General features: G+C 41.2%; 1 protein-coding gene across 1 annotated transcript in view; it reads right to left on the bottom strand.

Moving 5' to 3' along the window:
* Positions 1-6,716: 6,716 nt before the first annotated feature.
* The window catches only part of slc40a1 (solute carrier family 40 member 1), a 57,983-nt gene continuing 45,651 nt past the window's right edge, over positions 6,717-19,048 (bottom strand). The window contains exons 6-8 of the mRNA XM_072579020.1: positions 17,741-17,986; positions 14,461-15,129; positions 6,717-8,709 (exon numbers count right to left, since the gene is read on the bottom strand). Of these exons, the coding sequence (XP_072435121.1) occupies positions 8,384-8,709; positions 14,461-15,129; positions 17,741-17,986 (1,241 nt within the window). The 3' untranslated portion in view covers positions 6,717-8,383. The remainder of the gene's footprint in view (positions 8,710-14,460; positions 15,130-17,740; positions 17,987-19,048) is intronic.

Below are 19,048 nucleotides of genomic sequence, written 5' to 3'. Positions count from 1 at the left end.
TACGTACTCGTAACTGTGTTGGCTGTACTTTAGGCCATCCCTAGCTCACCTTTATTGGTTTCATCCCTAATTTGACACAAAATTCATGGTGTTATGTTCTCTAGTTAAAGGATCGTTACACCTAGATCTTTTTTAACTTCAAAATTCTCTTATAATCAAAATAAGGAATGTGCCATTTCACTCCCTATCTTATATTTCAGACTGAAATGTACCTGATATCTCAAGAGGTGCCCTTGAAATCCACCAGAATTCTGAATGATTTTTCTTGAGGATCTACTGTATTAGGCAATGATCATTCTCCTCTATAAACATGCTCGCATGGAGATGTGCATGCAATTTCTCGCACCCATACCTGACCACCAAAAGTACTCTTTCTAAATCAGCATATCTGTTCTCAGCTTATGTTAAAACTTTAGATGTGAATGCTATGGTTTTCCCTCTTGTATCAGGATTATTTCCAGTGCTTTTGTAGAAGCATTTATTTACAAAGAACAAAGTACAATACAGCACATGAGCAGGCCCTTCAACCCATCAAGTCTGCATCAACATATAGAACCTTTCTCAACTCAACATCTTATGCATCTACATGGTCTGTATCCCTCCTTTCCCCGCTTATTCATGTACCTGTCAAGATTCCTCTTAAATACTGCAACAACTCTTAAAAGTTACTATATAACAAGTTTCTTTCTGTTTTAGTGTGGCAGATTTTTCCTTCTGTATTAGTTTGTTGAGTTTGTTGGAACTTTTCTTGTATGCTGCTGACCAGTGGTTCTCAGAAGCTTCTTTTATGAACTCTCAAGGTTCCTGGTTCTCTACAAGGCTTCATGTAGACGATGGTCATGATCTTTATGTTCTTCTGGAAATCACGCCAAGTGATCCTTTACATCCTTGGTGAGTCCTGTCGACCTCCTGCAGGAGCACATTCCTGGCTCACTTTAAGACCAAAAGGTAGGTACAGGAATGTGTTGTAGACAAAGGGTGTGTTGAAAGTTGTCAATAGCAAGGATTCCTCATTACGCTTTATATTCCAGTAAACATTTCTAACAGAGTTTCTGTAAACATTTTCCCTTGCCAGTGCTGATGCAATCTCTTTCAGTGTGAGAATAGGGTAATGAACCCTTCCATTGCTTCGTCTTTAGGATGTTGACAAGTTCTTAATCCAACAGACCCTTCCCACTCATCCATGTCAACAAGGTATCCTAAACTGATTTAGTTCCATTTGGAAGCATTTAGCCCATATCTCTCTAAATCTTTCCTATTCATATACCCTTCCAGATGCCTCTTAAACATTGTAATTGTACCCGCTCTATAACTCTGTTTGGCTTCTGTCTCACCATGATGGAATGTACTCGATCTCTAGGTTCTATATCTCTGGTAATCTTTTTCCTCTCTTCCATCTCTTGGTGTTGTCTTTCAAGTTTTCCTCTTAGTTCTATTGGTTCCTTTCCAGGGAGGATGAATCATTAGTTTCATTACTGGTTTCATAGCGATGTGTCATTCAAAATCTCCAAAGCATTCAATCATCTCATCAGAAACCCTTGGGTACATTTGTACCAGAGTTTTCTTGCTTCTGTTCGAAGCATTTTTCAATGAGCATCTCACTCTCAACCTTGTCTTCATTATCTCATGATTTACTGAGATCAGCTGAAGCTTTGCACAACTACTCAAACCCACATAGCAGGATCATTGGATTCAGCTATCAGGACCATTCAATTAACATCTTTTCACTTGCATGTCCATCTGACGGATTGATCTTAGTTGCAATTCTTCATTTCCTCCAGATGCTCTTAACATAATGTTCAGTTTCAGAATGCCTTCTTCCCATGAGGATCAGTAGACTAGGAGTTGGTTTGCAATACAGAGTCAATGGCAATAACATGGGTTCAATTCCCACACCGCCTGAGGTTACTCTGAAGGTCACTCCTCTACCCTCACCTAAGATGCCATGACCCTCAGGTCAAACCACTACTAAGTGATCTCTTCCTAACAAGAGTGTGGCCATATAGTCCTGTAAGACATTGTTGTCTATGCTTACTTCTGTTTGTCGACAGTATTATTGTAATTCAGGATCTGCAAAACCATTTCTCATTGTTATCGTTAAATTTATATTTTCCGGCTGAATGTTTCAATCTTATGAAGTTGTAAACAGGCTCACTTGGTTCCTCATTCAAGCCTTGAAGTTCATATTGGTCAACTCAATAACGTAATTTTGGTTGGAAACATATGCTGAATTTTCAAAATTAATGTCTAGATTTTAATTTTGTCTTGACTCAGATCACAGATATTAAAAGATTTAACCCAGCCTAGTCTCCTGCCTATAAAAAGATTATAGCTGACCTTTTTCTCTTGTACCTGAGTCAACAAGTTTAAAATTATCACATGCCTCCATGACAACATCAGCACTCCAATGCATCATGAGCTGGAGCTTAGTGCTTTTCACCATGGTGGCTAATTTAGTTTAGCTCAATTTTTTTCTTTCTTCTTTGCAGAAATTCAGGTTGACTTTTCAATCTAATTCAACATGAAATTCATTTAAAATATTCAAGTGTTAAATCTGTCCTCTTGTATTGTTGATATCTACAGCATTTCACTTGGACAGTTTGATTATTTTCTGTACCTATTCATAGTATTTTAATAAACTCTGTACCTGGGTACTCACATTACTTTCAATCTCCACTGGTTCAGGCTTTTCACCATTTAGAAAGAACCTATTCTATTATTTGTTAAGTCCCAAGCACATGATTACATTTTTGTTTTAATTGAAATTCATTTACCACAGTTTTCTCTATTTGAATAATCTATCAATATTTCATTATAATGTTACATATGCACTACTCTGCTTTATATCCTTTCAAGTAAGTTAAGAAATGTTTTTGTAAGAGACGATGTCATAGTGAAAATACAATGTTAAAAAGCCTGCATGTGATTAGCATCCGAGTCAAAGGGAAACCAGTTGAACAGTCTAAGTTCCTACTTTGTACGTTTTCATAATTTTTGTTGTCAGCACATGACATGAATAAGCAGAAAACACAGGAAGGGTATCGCTCATGATTCAGGCAAAAGGTTAACCTCACAACTCTCCCATGTGTCGAGCTGAAGCATTCTGAGAAAATTTGAACTGAAAGTTGCCATCTGAAATAATGGGGCAGATTTTACGAACTGAAACTGTTGAACTCAGCATTAGATTCCCTACAGTCTGGAAACAGGCCCTTCGGCCCAACAAGTCCACACCGACCCTCCAAAGAGCAACTCACCCAGACCAATTCCCCTACATTCACCCAGACTAATGCACCTAACACTACGGGCAATTTAGCATGGCCAGTTAACCTAACCTGCACATCTTTGGACTGTGGGAGGAAAACAGAGCACCCGGAGGAAACCCACGCAGACACGGGGAGAATGTGCAAACTCCACACAGACAGTAGCCCAAGGCTGGAATTGAACCTGGGTCCCTGGTGCTGTGAGGCAGCAGTGCTAACCACTGAGCCACCATCCCACCCTACGATGTTCTTGTCCACTCCATTGGTGTTGTCTCTCCAATACACCCAGTCTGACAATCTACCTTCCATACCAGAGTTTCTGATATGCCTTCATTTCTCCTCAACCACAGATTTCCCTCCACACAGGATCCTTGATTGTGTCTATCACATTTTCTACATTTCAACTCTCACCCTTTCCCTGACATTCTGAACCACAATTCAGCTCCCCTTCCCATTACTTTCCACCCCACCAATCTCACATTCAATGAATCATCTATCACCACATTATGTGCAAGTGTCTCCAGTGGTGGAAAGTGCACTTTTTGCACTAGTGATGTTATGTCTTTAGAACGTGGCACCTCACCTGAGTTCTAGTGCAATTCCTTTGCACATATTGCTGCCTTTTCTGCTGTTCAGATCATTTCAGCATGCTACATCTTCCAGCATTTCAGACTGCCCATCCAACATCTGGAGTTCCCTCTGTTCATCACTGACTGCAGATGATCATAGGTTGTGGGTAACTAGGAGGTTCTAACTCCATTGTTTCTTGCTCCATTAGAGTCAACACAGCAAATGATGCCAACCCTCCTTCAATTTGTCTCTATTCCCTGCATCAAAAGCATCCTTCTCTGGTAAGTACAGGTGTATAACTTGTCACTGGTCTCCAATGACCTGTTTACGCTCATCAGTCCATATCAAGTTCAAGGTCAAGTATCATGAGTCCCACTTAGGATTGGTACTACAGTGATCAATATAGATTGACCACAGGATTCTACTGTGAGGCTACTATGCATATCACTGTGAATGCTTTGCTAAAATCAGCACTGACAACTTTGTCTCATGTTCCATTGTTACCTTTCGTGATACCCAGACTTTGAGCTTCATGAAATGAAGTCTACTCTCCTTGCTAGATTTCAGCAGGTCATTGAATTACCTGAAGCACGACAAGAATGCCTCTGTGACCATCCTGCAGCTACAGTTATCCATGAAGTCTAGCTATGCCTTTTTGATGAGTTTCGCTGGCCTCTTTTTTTCCATGACCTTGCTGTCTAGAGGAGCACTTCCAGGCAGCAAGCACTAAACCTGGGAGCTCTCCTTCCTCTAACTGCAGACATTCCTTGAAAGAAACCTAGATTACTCTCCCTTACACACATCGTTTTATATGATGCTTTTAAACTAAATGAGCCTGTCCCTTTAAATGTGCTGGAAATTTCTGTAAACTCACATCTGCTACTGGCCAGATCCCTCACCTGCTGTCCAGTTGTTGGACTTGGCAAAATCTGTTTTTGGATTTCACTGTCTGCTGACCAGTCCATGCAATCCAACTTGGGCTCCAACACTGGGACTTTGTCAAACTCAGCCCATTAAGATTGTTCCCATTTCCAAAGGAACTGCCCAAACTGTTGAAAATTCCCAGTATTTTTTGTTTCCTTATGTGCTCTGTTACTAAGCAATTCTATGCTGTTGTTCTGTCCACTCTAGTCATTTTATCACATTTTGCCACAAATCTCTTAACCAGCTCTGAATCAATACTTCCCAAGCTAATCAGACTAAAAAACTACCCACTTACCTGAGTGTAATTTTCCTGGTCAAATTTCTGATAGAGGATACAGAACAACTTCCTCGGTCCAGGGATCTGTGGAGACAGCAGTAAAGAGAAGCTGTGCAAAATTTCATAGCCAGCATTTGCCATATTCTGGAGAGTGTTCCAAGATTCCAAAAGTTCTGAGTGAATGGGTGAAAGGGTGAATGTGCAGGTGTATGATTGGATTGGTGGAGTGAGGTTGCAGGTGGTGGTGGGTAAATTTACATGATGTACAAATTTGGTGGAAGTTTATAATTAGGTTTATGTAACAATCAAATTGGCTCTGTAAGCCTGCTCCCTTATTCAAAAAATCATGGTTGAATTGATTATTCCACATTCCCACCTATCCCTGAAAACCTTATTTTCAAGAATCTATCTGATTCTTATCTTAAAAGTAATCAAGGAATCTGCCTCCACTTCTTTTTGAAGAAAACCATTTCATATATTCCCAATTCTGAGAAAAGAAGTTCTCCTTATCTTTGTTCTAAATGGACTATACCTTATTTTGAAAATGTGACCCCTGGTTCTAGATTCTGACAAGGGGAAACATCCTGTCCACATGTGTCCTGTCAAGATCTCATATGTTTCAATCAAATTATCTCTTATTCTTCTGAACTCCAGTAGATATAGTCTGAACAGCTTTTCTTTAACAGGTAACCCATCCATTCCAGGAATTAGCCTGGTAGGCCTTTGTTTGACTGCTTCCAATGAATTTACATAATTTGTTATATAAGGACACCAATACTGTACACAGTATTCCACATGTGGTCTCACCAGTACACTGTATAAATGAAGCATTACCTCCCTACATTTGTGTTCAATTCTCATTACAATAGATAGTTACATTAGTTTTCCTATTTACTTATTGTGGCTGCATACTAAATTTTTGTGATTTATGCATTTTGGAGCTCTGCAATTTCTCACCATTTAGATAATTTGCTTTGATTTTATTCTTCCTGTCAAAATGAACAACTGAATATTTTCCTAATTAGACACCATTTGCTGGATCTTTTTCTCTTCATTTAACAATCTATATCCCTTTGTAGCTTCATTTTGTCCTGTTCACAATTTACTTTTCTAACCATCTTTGTGTCATCAGTAAATGTAGCAATCATAATTTCTACTCCTATCTCCAACTTACATAAATTGCAAGAAGGGATCCAGCTGGCTTGGGAGACAGATGGGTGGGGTGCTTCTCCTTCCAATTTTTTTTGTCATGTCTTGAAGTCACTAACTAGTGGCTGGATGCAATTCTCTTGTTTTCCAATACCTCACCCCTGTGACCATTCTTCAGGTAAAATCAGGAATTGTGGACTTTGGAAGCCTATCTGCACATGAAGGTCATCACATCCAAGTCCAGTCTAGTCCTCACCAAAATCTACATGCATTCACTTCCCAGCAAAATTCATTAGATATTGATTACAAATATGAATTTGTCTAATGTATGTGCAACCTCCTGGCATAGAAATGCTGAGCTCAACTGAAAAAAAAACTGTTGCTTTAATGCAAAGACCAGCTAGCTCAGTAAAGATTAGGGATTGAACCAAGACTTCAGTTTTGAATGATGCAGTTCCCTACTGAATGGGGAAATGACCAATTGGGATATGACATTTGACATTAAAAACATGAAACAAAACAACACAAGCAATTCATTATTTTAGCAACATTTTATTTAGCAGTGCTTTCAATTTCAGAAACTGTAGCTTTGGAATGTTTAGTACATGTATAATTTTTAGAAGATTTCATTATTCATCCAAGAGAATAGTAAAATTATGAATACATTTCAAAATATTATTTAATACATTTCTTCCAGGAATCCAGAAATTTAACTTCAAGGTCTGTTATAAATATTGACTGTAAAAGATTGTTGTGAATTTATACTTGTAAAAAACATTATGAATTTTAGAAATTTAAGTTCAAATCTATAGCTAGCCTTTGGTTGATTTTTCATAATTATTCATAAAATCACAGCAGTTGGAACTATAAGTAACAGATTTTCAGTTGGTTTCCCTGTAACACAGGTTCAGCAGCTGCGTCTAACAAACAATTCACCTGCACAGACTGTATCATGTCCACTTTCAAACATGGAATATCATAGCAATGAAAAATGTACTGTATCTTATTTAATTCCTCTAAGCATAGAGATCTTAAAATTGTATTAGTTTAATTGTGTTAGATAACATACTAAAGAGCAGACCCCCACTTCCCATATAGAATTAGGGAAAGGGATTACTCTGATTGTTATGCTTGGTGACATTTGATGTATTTAAAGTTTCACTTGAAGCAATGTCAGAGGAAATCCTTTTAAATATAGTTGCAATATCAATACAAGTTACAACCACTGCAATTCTTGCTCTTCCCTCTACATCCCCTCCCACCCCACCCAACACCAACTCACATATTCCAGTAGGTAAGATCACTAACTCAATACTTCCAAATACACTATGGATTTTAATTTGAATAGAGCAATATGTCATAAAGAAGTCTAAAGTCTGAAGGTATGGGAATCGACTTATCCTGTCATTATATTAACAAGAGAAAGAGCAATGTTACAAATTGCTATTAAACACGTTTGTCAGCTTGGAGTTTTCAAACTTAACTTCGCTAATATCCACATTTTCCACACCATGAAAACCCTCAACAATGACTCTCATGTTTCAGGATCTTATCTGTTTTAATTATCAAGATGCAGTTTCACTGGGAATATTTATTTAATATTAAATGATTTTTCATTCTCAAATAATATACTGCAAATTATTTTGGAAGTTATTATTGCACTTTGGCAAATTCTATTTTAATGATATTAGAACGAAGAGGGTGAAATTCGAATATTCATATAAATATTATAATCATACCTCCATTATTAGAATATTTATCATGACCCCACATTAAAAGGTTAACCTGAACCACTCTGCATTTCACATATTTCAGAGTTGCTCATCTAAGTACAAATCATGCAGCATGTGTCTTCAAACTTCGTACTTGTCCCTCACCAAAGCAGTAGATAATAACATGCACACTTACTGCAGTAGAATGATGTTGTATTCAACTGTTCACTACTGAAACTGCAAATGAACTTCCAAACAGTACAGCTCCTACCATAGGAGATATCTAATTCAGCTGTACTTGCAAACTATTACTTAATATAGTATATATCAGAAAGAGCATACAGAAAGTAACGAAAACATGGCTTTTGTAGGACTCTGTACTCTATTATCACTTGGGATATCTAAACTATTTGAAAAGTAGATATCTTTAACATATAAGCCTAATGGTTAAAAAGCATTAGTCAATGAGGTATTATCTTTTTAATTATGACTCAGGTGCTAACTGCCACGCAGTCTGTTACTTTGGGATTGTTGGTCTGAATTGTCCGCTTTTTGGGAATGCATGCAAACAGCTGTCTTCCTAATGATTTGTAAGCAAATCTGAAATACATCAAATGCCCCATAGCAACAAAAGAAGTTGAAATGATTACAAGGATGCCAAATGCTTCTGGATTTGGAGCTAATATTACCATGAGAAAATGGACTAGGTCTAGAAGATAATTCATGGAATCCTGTACGCCATTTATGATACCCCGTTCCGATTCATCCACATTTTCTTGAATTAACTGTGTAACTGTTAAATCAAAGGACCAAAGCCCTGAGAAAAGATACATAAGAGCTAGTGTTAGCTGCATAAACTTGAAAAGATGTTCAATATTACAAGATAAAAGTTGACCTGATAGAATAAGAAAAAGCAATACAACCTTTGATTTTTTACTATATCAGAAATTCCACAATGTTTAATGACTATATAACAGATCTTCCATACATACACACACATCACATGCATCAGGTTCTGAACACATCATAATTCAGCACTGTGTGCACATTTACATTTTCTTTTCTTAAAGCTTCAATCATCCAAATAAAATTGAAATAAAACTAATGCAAGTTAATCACATCTTTTTACAGCAACCGGACTAGGCCATTCAACCCAAATCTATCTCCCTTCATTAAATTACCCAGGTCGATATTGCTTCTCAACAAAATCATCAGTCCTTCTTTCCTGATAGGTATTCCTAATGTATCAAACTCACTTATAAAATGGCAACCTTCCCATAAGAAGCCTGGAATTACACAAACCTCCATATGACCAGAACTTGAAACAGGAACAATACAACCTATTTTGATTTTCATGTTACCCTCTGTTACTACAACTCAGTTTCACAGAATAACCCATTATGCTCTCTCGATCTTATTGCCTCAAAATAACATAACACCGCTATTTACATACAATTAGAATTTAGTGTACTATTTCAGCAGATATGAACTCATTTGAAATAAAAAGACAAGAACACAATATAAAACTAAAACTTCATATTTTTGAATGTAAATGTTAAGTGTTCAATTTTCAATTCTCAACCAGAGGTATTATATAGTAGTGAGATATTATGGTCACAAGATTCAGCATTATGGTACCCTATGCGTGCTTAAAGTGTCCCTAAAGTGGTTTTATGGTAGCTGCGTACCCCTCTGGCACTAGTCGGATGAATGACATTTTGGTGAGAGCATTAATGCAGATGTATAGGAAATATTTGCCAGAGGGGATGAAGGTGGTAGGTCGCATCGGGAGCAACGGATACAATAAATGATATTGGTGGATGTGCAGGTAAAACTTTGATGGATGTGGAAGGCTCCTTTAGGGCCTTGAATGGAGGTGAGGGAGGAGGTGTGGGTGCAGGTTTTGCAATTCCTGCAGTGGCAGGGGAAGGTGCTATGATGGGAGGGTGGGTTGTAGGGGGTGCGTGGACCTGACCAGGTAGTCACGGAGGGAACGGTCTTTGTGGAAGGCGAAAAGGAGTGGGGAGGGAAATATATCCCTGGTAGTGGGGTCTGTTTGGAGATGGCGGAAATGTCAGTGGATGATTTGGTTGATGCGAAGGTTTGTAGGGTGGAAGGTGAGCACTAGGGATGTTCTGTCCTTATTACGGTTGGAGGGGTGGGGTCTGAGGGCGGAGGTGCGGGATGTGGACGAGATGCGTTGGAGGGCATCTTTAACCACATGGGAAGGGAAATTGCAGTCTCTAAAGAAGGAGGCCATCTGGTGTGTTCTGTGGTGGAACTGGTCCTCCTGGGAGCAGATACGGCAGAGGCGGAGGAATTGGGAATACAGGATGGCATTTTTGCAGGAGGTAGGGTGGGAAGAGATGTAATCCAGGTAGTTGTGGGAGTCGGTGAGTTTGTAAAAAATGTCAGTGTCAAGTCGGTCATAATTAATGGAGATAGAGAGGTCCAGGAAGAGGAGGGAGGTGTCAGAGATGGTCCAAGTAAATTTAAGGTCGGGGTGGAATGTGTTTGTGAAGTTGATGAATTGCTCAACCTCCTCGTGGGAGCACGAGGTGACACCAATGCAGTCATCAGTGTAGCGGAGGAAGAGGTGGGGAGTGGTGCCAGTGTAACAATGGAAGATCGACTGTTCTACGTAGCCAACAAAGAGACAGGCATAGCTGGGGCCCATATGGGTGCCCATGGCTACCCCTTTGGTCTGGAGGAAGTGGGAGGATTCGAAGGAGAAGTTGTTAAGGGTGCGGCCAAACGAATGAGTGTGTCGGTGGAAGGGTACTGTTGGGGACGTCAGGAGAAGAAGAAACGGAGGGCTTGGAGGCCCTGGTCATGGCAGATGGAGGTGTAGAGGGATTGGATATCCACGGTGAAGGTGAGGTGTTGGGGGCCGGGGAAACGGAAGTCTTGGAGGAGGTAGAGGGCGTGGGTGGTGTCTTGAACGTATGTGGGAGTTCCTGGATTAGGGGGGATTGGACAGTGATGAGGTAGGTAGAAATGAGTTCAGTGGGGCAGGAGCATGCTGAGACAATGGGTCGGCAGGGTGGTCAGGCTTGTGGATCTTGGGAAGGAGGTAGAACTGGGCAGTGCAGGGTTCCTGGACTATGAGGTTGGAAGCTGTGGGTGGGAGATCTCCTGAGGTGATGAGGTTCTGTATGGTCTGAGAGATTATGGTTTTGTGATGGGGGGTGGGGTCATGGTCGAGGGGGCGGTAGGAAGAGGTGTCCTCAAGTTGGTGTTTGGCTTCAGCGGTGTAGAGGTCACTGCGCCAGACTACCACTACGCCCCCTTTATTTGCTGGCTTGATGGTGAAGTCGGGATTGGAGCAGAGAGATTGGAGGGCTGCGCATTGTGAGGGTGAGAGGTTGGAGTGGGGGAGGGGGGTAGACAGGTTGAGGTGGTTAATGTCTGGCGGCAGTTGGAAATGAAGCGGTCGAGGGCAGGTAATAGGCCAGCGCGGGGTGTCCAGGTGGATGCAGTGTGTTGGAGGTGGGCGAAGGGGTCCTCAGAAGGTGGGCAGGAATCCTGATCGTGAAAGTAAGCTCGGAGCCATAGGCGGCGGAAGAAGTGTTCGACGTCACGGCGTCTATTAAATTCATTGATGCCTGGACGGAAGTATTCAAGTATTCTCTACCAATGTTGTTTAAAGGAATCATCAACTACTTGTATGTCATTAGTGGCTTTTGACGAGGTTGTAGAAGTGTTTGCTTTCTAGACTTCACTAAAGATGTTAAGTTCTAGAGAGAATGATGGCGCACGCTAAAGGACCATGTCCTAACTTCAAGGATTCTGCTGCAACCACTTGCTTCATTGATGCAATAGTTCACACAGTTTTTGAACAGCATGAGAAACTATAAAAGAGAGGAATTGGAAAAGGGTTCTGAGCAGAAGAAAATGGTTCAAATTAACAGACATGAACAGGCTCTTCTCTGTCAGCTGCAGAGCTGGCAAAAGCCTCAGCACTAGAGTATTACCTTAAGGAAGAGCCAACATATTCTGTAACTCAGTCACTTGGCTCGACAGCAGTGCACTGTCCCAGTAGGGTGGCAATCCTACATACCAAGAACTGCTGCTGGCTGATGAGGCAGGCTATTCTCTTGAATGGGATGTCAGATCCACGGGGAAGGTGATGGCGACTTGGAGTATTGTGTTCAGTTTTGGTCACCTTGTTATAAGAAGGATGTTATTAAACTAGAAACAGTACAGAAGAAAGTTACAAGGAGGTTGCCTGGACTCGATGATCTGAGTTATAGGGATAGATTGGACAAGCTCGGACTTTTTTCTTCAAAGCGTAGAAGACTGAGGTGTGGTTGTGGGGGGGGTGGAGCTGCCAGCGGAAGTAGTTGAGGAAGGCACATTAACAGCATTTAAAAGGTATGTGGACAAATACATAGATAGGAAAGGATGAGAAGGATATGGACCAAGTGCAGGGAAATGGGGTTAGTGTGGATGGACATTTTGGTCAGCATGGACCAGTTTGGGCCGAAGGGCCTGACTCCGTACTGTAGGACTCTATGACTCTATGACTCTATGACTGCAGGTAGTACACCCACTTGAGGCCAAATATTCTTGCTGAATCCCAAAGTCATAGGTGGGCGATGGTGGTAGGGGGTTCAGGGGGTGGTCAGGGGTAGAAATATGCAGGGGACAGGCAGCAAAGACAGGGCTGTGCCTGTCAGCAAAGAAAGCTCAAGATATCAACCATTAGGCACTACGACAAGGTTGGGTATGTGTTGAGAGTGTGTTGCTGAAAAAGCACAGCAGGTCAGGCAGCATCTCAGGAGGAGAATTGATGTTTCGGGCTGGAGCCCTTCATCAGGAATGAGGCTGGGAGCCTCAGGGGTGGAGAAGTAAATGGGAGGTGGTGGGGCTGGGGAGAAGGTAGCTGAGAGTGCAATAGGTGGATGGAGGTGGGTGTAAAAGTGATAGGTCAGAGATGAGGGTGGAGCGGATAGGTGGGAAGGAAGACTGACAGGTGGGATAGGTCATGAGGATGGTGCTGAGCTGGAAGTATGGAACTGGGGTAAGGTGAGGAGAGGAGAAATGAGGAAACTGGTGAAGTACATATTGATGCCATGGGGTTGAAGGGTCCCAAGGTGGAAGATAAGGTGCTCTTCCTGCAGGTGGTGAGGGAGTGGCGATGGAGGAAGCTCAGGACCTGCATGTCCTTGTTGCACTTGGAAGGGTGGGGTATGAGGATGGAGGTGTGGGATGTGAACGAGATGCGTTGGAGGGCATCTTCAACTATGTGGGAGGGGAAATTTCGGTCTTTAAAGAAGGAGGCCATCTGGTGTTTTCTGTGGTGGAACTGGTCCTCCTGGGAGCGGATACGGCGGAGGCGGAGGAATTGGGAATACATGATTGTATTTTTGCAAGAGGTAGGGTGGGAAGAGGTGTAATCCAGGTAGCTGTGGGAGTCAGTGGGTTTGTAAAAAATGTCAGTGTTGAGTCGATCCTCGTGGATGGAGATGAAGAGGTCTAGGAAGGGAAGGGACGTGTCAGAGATGGTCCAGGTGAATTTGAGGTCAGGATGGAATGTGTTTGTGAAATTGTTCAACCTCCTCATGGGAGCATGAGATGGCGCCGATGCAGTCGTCAATATAGCAGTGGAAGAGGTGGGGAGTGGTGCCAGTGTAACTCCAAAAGATGGACTGCTCTATGTAACTGACAAAGGGACAGGCATAGCTGGGGCCCATGCAGGTGCCCATGGCTACTCCTTTCGTCTGGAGGAAGTGGGAGGACTGGAAGAAGAAATTGTTGAAGGTGAGGACCAATTCAGACAAACGAATAGGAGTGTCAGTGGAAGGGTACTGGCAGGGACGTCAGGAGACGAAAAAAATGGAGGGCTTGGAGGACTGAATGTCCATGGTGAAGATGAGGCATTGGGGACCGGGGAAACGGCAGTCTTGGAGGAGGTGGAAGGCATGGGTGGTGTCTTGAACATATGTGTGGAGTTCCTGGACTGGAGGGAGAGGACAGAATCGAGGCCGGGCAGGAGCAGGCTGAGACGATAGGTCGGTCTGGGTAGCCAGGCTTGTGGATGTTGGTTAAGAGGTAGAATCGGACAGTGCGGAGTTGATCTTGGGTAGGAAGCAGAATCGGGTGGTGCGGGGTTTCATGAAGTGAGCTACTACTTCTATGATGAAGAGAAAGAGCTCCAAATCTGCAAAGAGCTTTGTGTCATGTTGGTGTCGGATTTCTCTATGCTCCTTGCAAGAGAGACAGAGAGAGAGAGAGAGATATGCATCAAAGGCTTTGTTTCATGCCTGCAATTCCTGTGCTGACTACAATGGAAACAGTGTTCACCCTCATTTTGGACACTGATCAATTCTTCTGTTTCAAAATAAAGAAAATCTGATCTAATCAATGCTAATTCTGACTGTCTAATCTTGGCCTAAAACCTGAAAAGTCTATTATTTAGATTTTCATGACATTCCGTTGCAAAATGTTAACCAATAGAAGCAATGTGATATAAACCTTGCAGTTTCAAGTTTAGGGCTATGAATTTCTCTTCTTGAGATGAAGGTTGACTAAGCAACTCATCTCTATAGTTAAATTTCAGACTTACCAACTCTTGCAGCAATGATGCCAGCAAACAGCAAACCCACTGAGATGTAAGATTCTGGTTGATATTGGCCATTGTTTGGGGCTTCAGTTGTTGTGTTGGTAAAGCTGACTGTAGTGACTGGCGGAGGTTCTGCAGTTGTCATAACAGGTTCCATCAAGGTGTTCATGGCCATATATCTGCTGGCGAAGCCATCAAAAGGTGACACAGATAAATCTAAAGGGCTTCCAGGCACGAAGACAGAAACTATACACAAAATCAGGCATGAAAATTGAGCCACGCCAGAGATGAAGCCTGTACGGATCAGGCCACATTTTCGGCGAATCCATGTAAACGCTATGGTTCCCAGAATTCCAGCAATAGCTGAAGTTCCCATCAGCAGACTAAGAAAAGATCCACTCAAACCTTGTGTGTAGGCATATCCAGTTGTGATGCAATCAAAACCAAGCACTGTCATATAAAGGAACGCAAGGCCCATGCCAGCCCAAAAGACATCTTGGTTGTAATAGGCTACCCACCCATCCCTTAATGTGAGGAAAGGCCCAAAAACTTTATCACTACAATGACGCTCTTCTTCTTGTTCTATTGTCTTCACTTTCATCAGTTGAACACCTTCAGCTGGGCAGACTGATTCTGATTTCCCATCTGTGTTTGTTTGGCCATATTCAATATCTGCAAATGCATAGTATCTTCAGTTAGTAACTAGTGGCAAACTCCGAGCCCTCCGGATCAAAATTGTGATAAAATTTTTCAGAACACACAGCAGTTCACAGGTTTAAATTTCCTGAATTTAATCAGCTTATCAGACAGCAAGTAATTCTTAATTAGCACAGATAATATGATCATTCCACTCAAATTGAAACTAAAGTTTCAAAAGTGCACTTAACAATTAGAATAGTGTCTGTTCATCCTTCCTCTGTTTATATTTTAGCTGGTTGCAACCTAACGTTGGCAAATAGAAACATCTACTTCATTTTAAATCATGTAATGTTATTTTGCTTTAGAATCCGTACAGTGTGGAAACAGGCCCTTTGGCCCAACAAATTCACACTGACCCTCCAAAGAGTATCCCACCCAAACCCATTTCCCTTCCCTATTACTCTTCATTTACCCCTCTCTAATACACCTAACCTATACATCCATGAACACTATGGACAACTTAACACAGCAAATTCACCTAACCTTTGAATTGTGGGAGAAAACCAGAGCACCCAGAGGAAACCTACACAGACATGGGGAGAATGGGCAAACTTCAAACAGAGATTCCCCAAAGGCCGGAATTGAACCCAGGTCCCTGCTGCTGTGAGACAACAGTGCTGAGCACTGAGCTACCATACCACCCTCATAAAAACGTACATTCGGCAATGAGGATGCTGAATGAGTGTTCAACCAGTGATGCCTGCAAGTTTTCAGCATCTACAACACTGTGGGCAGCACAGTGGCACAGTGATTAGCACTGCTGCCTCACAGTGCCAGAGACCTGGGTTCAATTCCCACCTCAGGCGACTGACTGTGTGGAGTTTGCCTGTGATCTCCTAACATCCTCCTCACATCTCACCCTGCCACCCAGCTTAGTATCATCAGCAAATTTACTAATGTTATTACTAATACCATCTTCTATATCATTAATATATATTGTAAAAAGCTGCAGTCCCAGCACTGATCCCTGCGGTACCCCACTGGTCACTGCCTGCCATTCCAAAATGGAGCCGTTTATCACTACTCTTTGTTTCCTGTCAGCCAACCAACTTTCAATCCAAGTTAATACTTTGCCCCCAATACCATGTGCCCTAATTTTGCTCACTAACCTCCTGTGTGGGACTTTATCAAAAGCTTTCTGAAAGTCCAGGTACACTACATCTACTGGATCTCCCTTGTCCATCTTCAGAGTTACATCCTCAAAAAATTCCAGAAGATTAGTCAAGCATGATTTCCCCTTCATAAATTCATGCTGACTCTGATCTATCCTGTTGCTACTATCCAGATGTGTTGTAATTTTATCCTTTATAATAGACTCCAGCATCTTTTCCACCACTGAGGTCAGACTAACTGGTCTACAATTTCCTGCTTTCTCTCTCCCACCTTTCTTAAAAAGTGGTACAACATTAGCCACCCTCCAATCCGCAGGAACTGATACCGAATCTATCGAACTCTGGAAAATAATCACTAACACATCCACGATTTCTTGAGCCACCTCCTTCAGTACCCTGGGATGTAGACCATCAGGCCCCGGGGACTTATCAACCTTCAGACCTAACAGTCTCTCCAACACCAATTCCTGGCAAATATAAATTCCCTTAAGTTCAGGTCCTTCAGCCACTGTTACCTCAGGGAGATTACTTGTATCTTCCCCAGTGAACACAGATCTGAAGTACCAATTCAATTCTTCTGCCATTTTTTTGTTCCCCGTAATATATTCCCCTGTTTCTGTTTTCAAGGACCCAATTTTAGTCTTAACCATTTTTTTGCCTCTCACATATCTAAAAAAGCTTTTACTATCCTCCTTTATATTTTTGGCCAGTTTACCTTCGTACCTCATTTTTTCTCCGCGTATTTCCTTCTTAGTAATCCTCTGTTGTTCTTTAAAAGCTTCCCAGTCCTCCGTTTTCCCACTTACCTTTGCTATGTTATACTTGTTCGCTTTTAACTTTATATGTTTCTTAACTTCCCTCATCAGCCACGACCACCCATGCCTCCTCCTAGGATCTTTCTTCCTTATTATTATGAACAGAAATTCAAGCAAATGAGCAGATTAAAAAATGTGTGGTTGCATGTTTATTGGCACCTGCAGTTCATGAGCTAAACAATAAGTGTGGTAATAATTGACTTTTCCTCCAATTTACTTTCCTTTCATTTGGAGATGTGTCACAATATAATCAAAGCTGCCAACTGAATCCCACAGAGTAAGCACACTGGGCACAAAATGAGAAGAATTTCCATCTCAGAAGCTCACTGGCCACCACCAGACTCTTCTCCATGTTATTGTTCCTAACCCATCAGAGGCAATGCTTATAATATTTAATAAGTATTTCGTAAGTCAGAGTTTGCCTCCTTTTAAATATATTTCATACCATAGATTAGGATTGACATAAACATGTTTGAATGGAAAAAATATTTTGTTATATCTAATTATAGGAAAAAGTCAATAACTCAACAACAATATGAAGCCTGATCAATTATGCTAGGGAACAAAATAACTTATGTCAATGAGTATCCTGTGTACAGCTATGACAGAACTATCTATTGACTAAGTGGTCATTCAACACTGATATATATTGAGTACCTTTTTGTTTGTTCAATGGTTTCATTTCCTGTTCATCCACCTTCTGTCCTGCTTTGATGGCCAGTGCAGGTGTTCTTTGGTAAATTTTCCATAACAGATAATACTCAAGACACATGGAGCAGAGGTTCCAAACAGAGATAAAGCCACAGCCAATGACATCAGAGCCAAAGGTCACTATTTGACCAACTGCCATTGGAGCCAAGATATTTGTAACCTGATCAATTCTGCGCACTGTAGCATTCATATCTGTCAAGGCAGTAAAAGATTGTGAGGCTTGTGTTGTCTGGAATATAGTTTATACATTTGATATTCTTTTATTAATAACAAACAAATACTCAATAATTATTACTGTAAACCCTATTATTTTACATGAAGAAACAAATGATTCTCTAATCTTAACAACAATATTGTTAGATTGTAACATGATTATAGCTTCAATACATAGTTTTAAAAAATGAAAACATACTTTAAGTTTCACAAGTGAATGAGGGAGTTCTAGATAAAGCACATAGATGCAAGTGATTTTTATGTCTTAGAATCATTAAGATCTACAATACTGAAAAAGGCTCTCTGGCACTTGGAGTCTGTACTAGTCAAAAACAATAACCTATTCTAATCTCATTTTCCAGCACCTATTCTTATATGACTTGGCATTGCAAGTGTACATCTAAATCCTCTTAAATGTTATGAGGGTTTCCACAGCTACAACCCTCACATGCAGGGTTCACCCACCAATGTCTGGGTGAAAAATCTTACCTCAAACCCCATCTAAACCTCCTGCCCCTTACCTTAAATCTACGTCCCTTGGTCATTGATCCCTCTACCAGTGGGAAAAGTTTCTTCCTGTCTAACCTGCCTATGCCCCTCATAATGTTTATACTTCTGCAATATGTCCCTCCTCATTTTTCTCTACTCCAAGAAAAATAATTCCAGTACATTAAAAAAAAATCTATGGGTGCTGCAAATCAGAAACACAAACAGAAATTGTCAGAAAAACTCAGTAGGTCTGGCATCTGTCCAAAGAAAGCCAAGTTAACATTTTAGATCCAGTGACCCTTCTTCAGAACTGATTGTAGCAATGAAACGGTTGGTGTATATGTTGACTCATAGAGAGCATTAGTAACTGACAATTGGTTGGTTACGTTAGCACTGCATATGATAACAAGACATGGTGAATGGGGTTGGGGTAAGGACATGGTAGGAGGTGATCAAGCCCAAAAATTGATGAACTTGCTCTTGAGTCCAGAAAGCTGCAGGTTCTCCAAGTGGAAAACAAGGTGCTATTCTTCCATCTTGCGCTGAGCTTTA

The sequence above is a fragment of the Chiloscyllium punctatum genome, chromosome 10, assembly GCF_047496795.1.
Source record: "Chiloscyllium punctatum isolate Juve2018m chromosome 10, sChiPun1.3, whole genome shotgun sequence".
Taxonomy (NCBI): Eukaryota; Metazoa; Chordata; class Chondrichthyes; order Orectolobiformes; family Hemiscylliidae; genus Chiloscyllium; species Chiloscyllium punctatum.
Note: the sequence above shows the minus strand (reverse complement) of the source record. Positions and strands in the feature narration are given on the sequence as shown.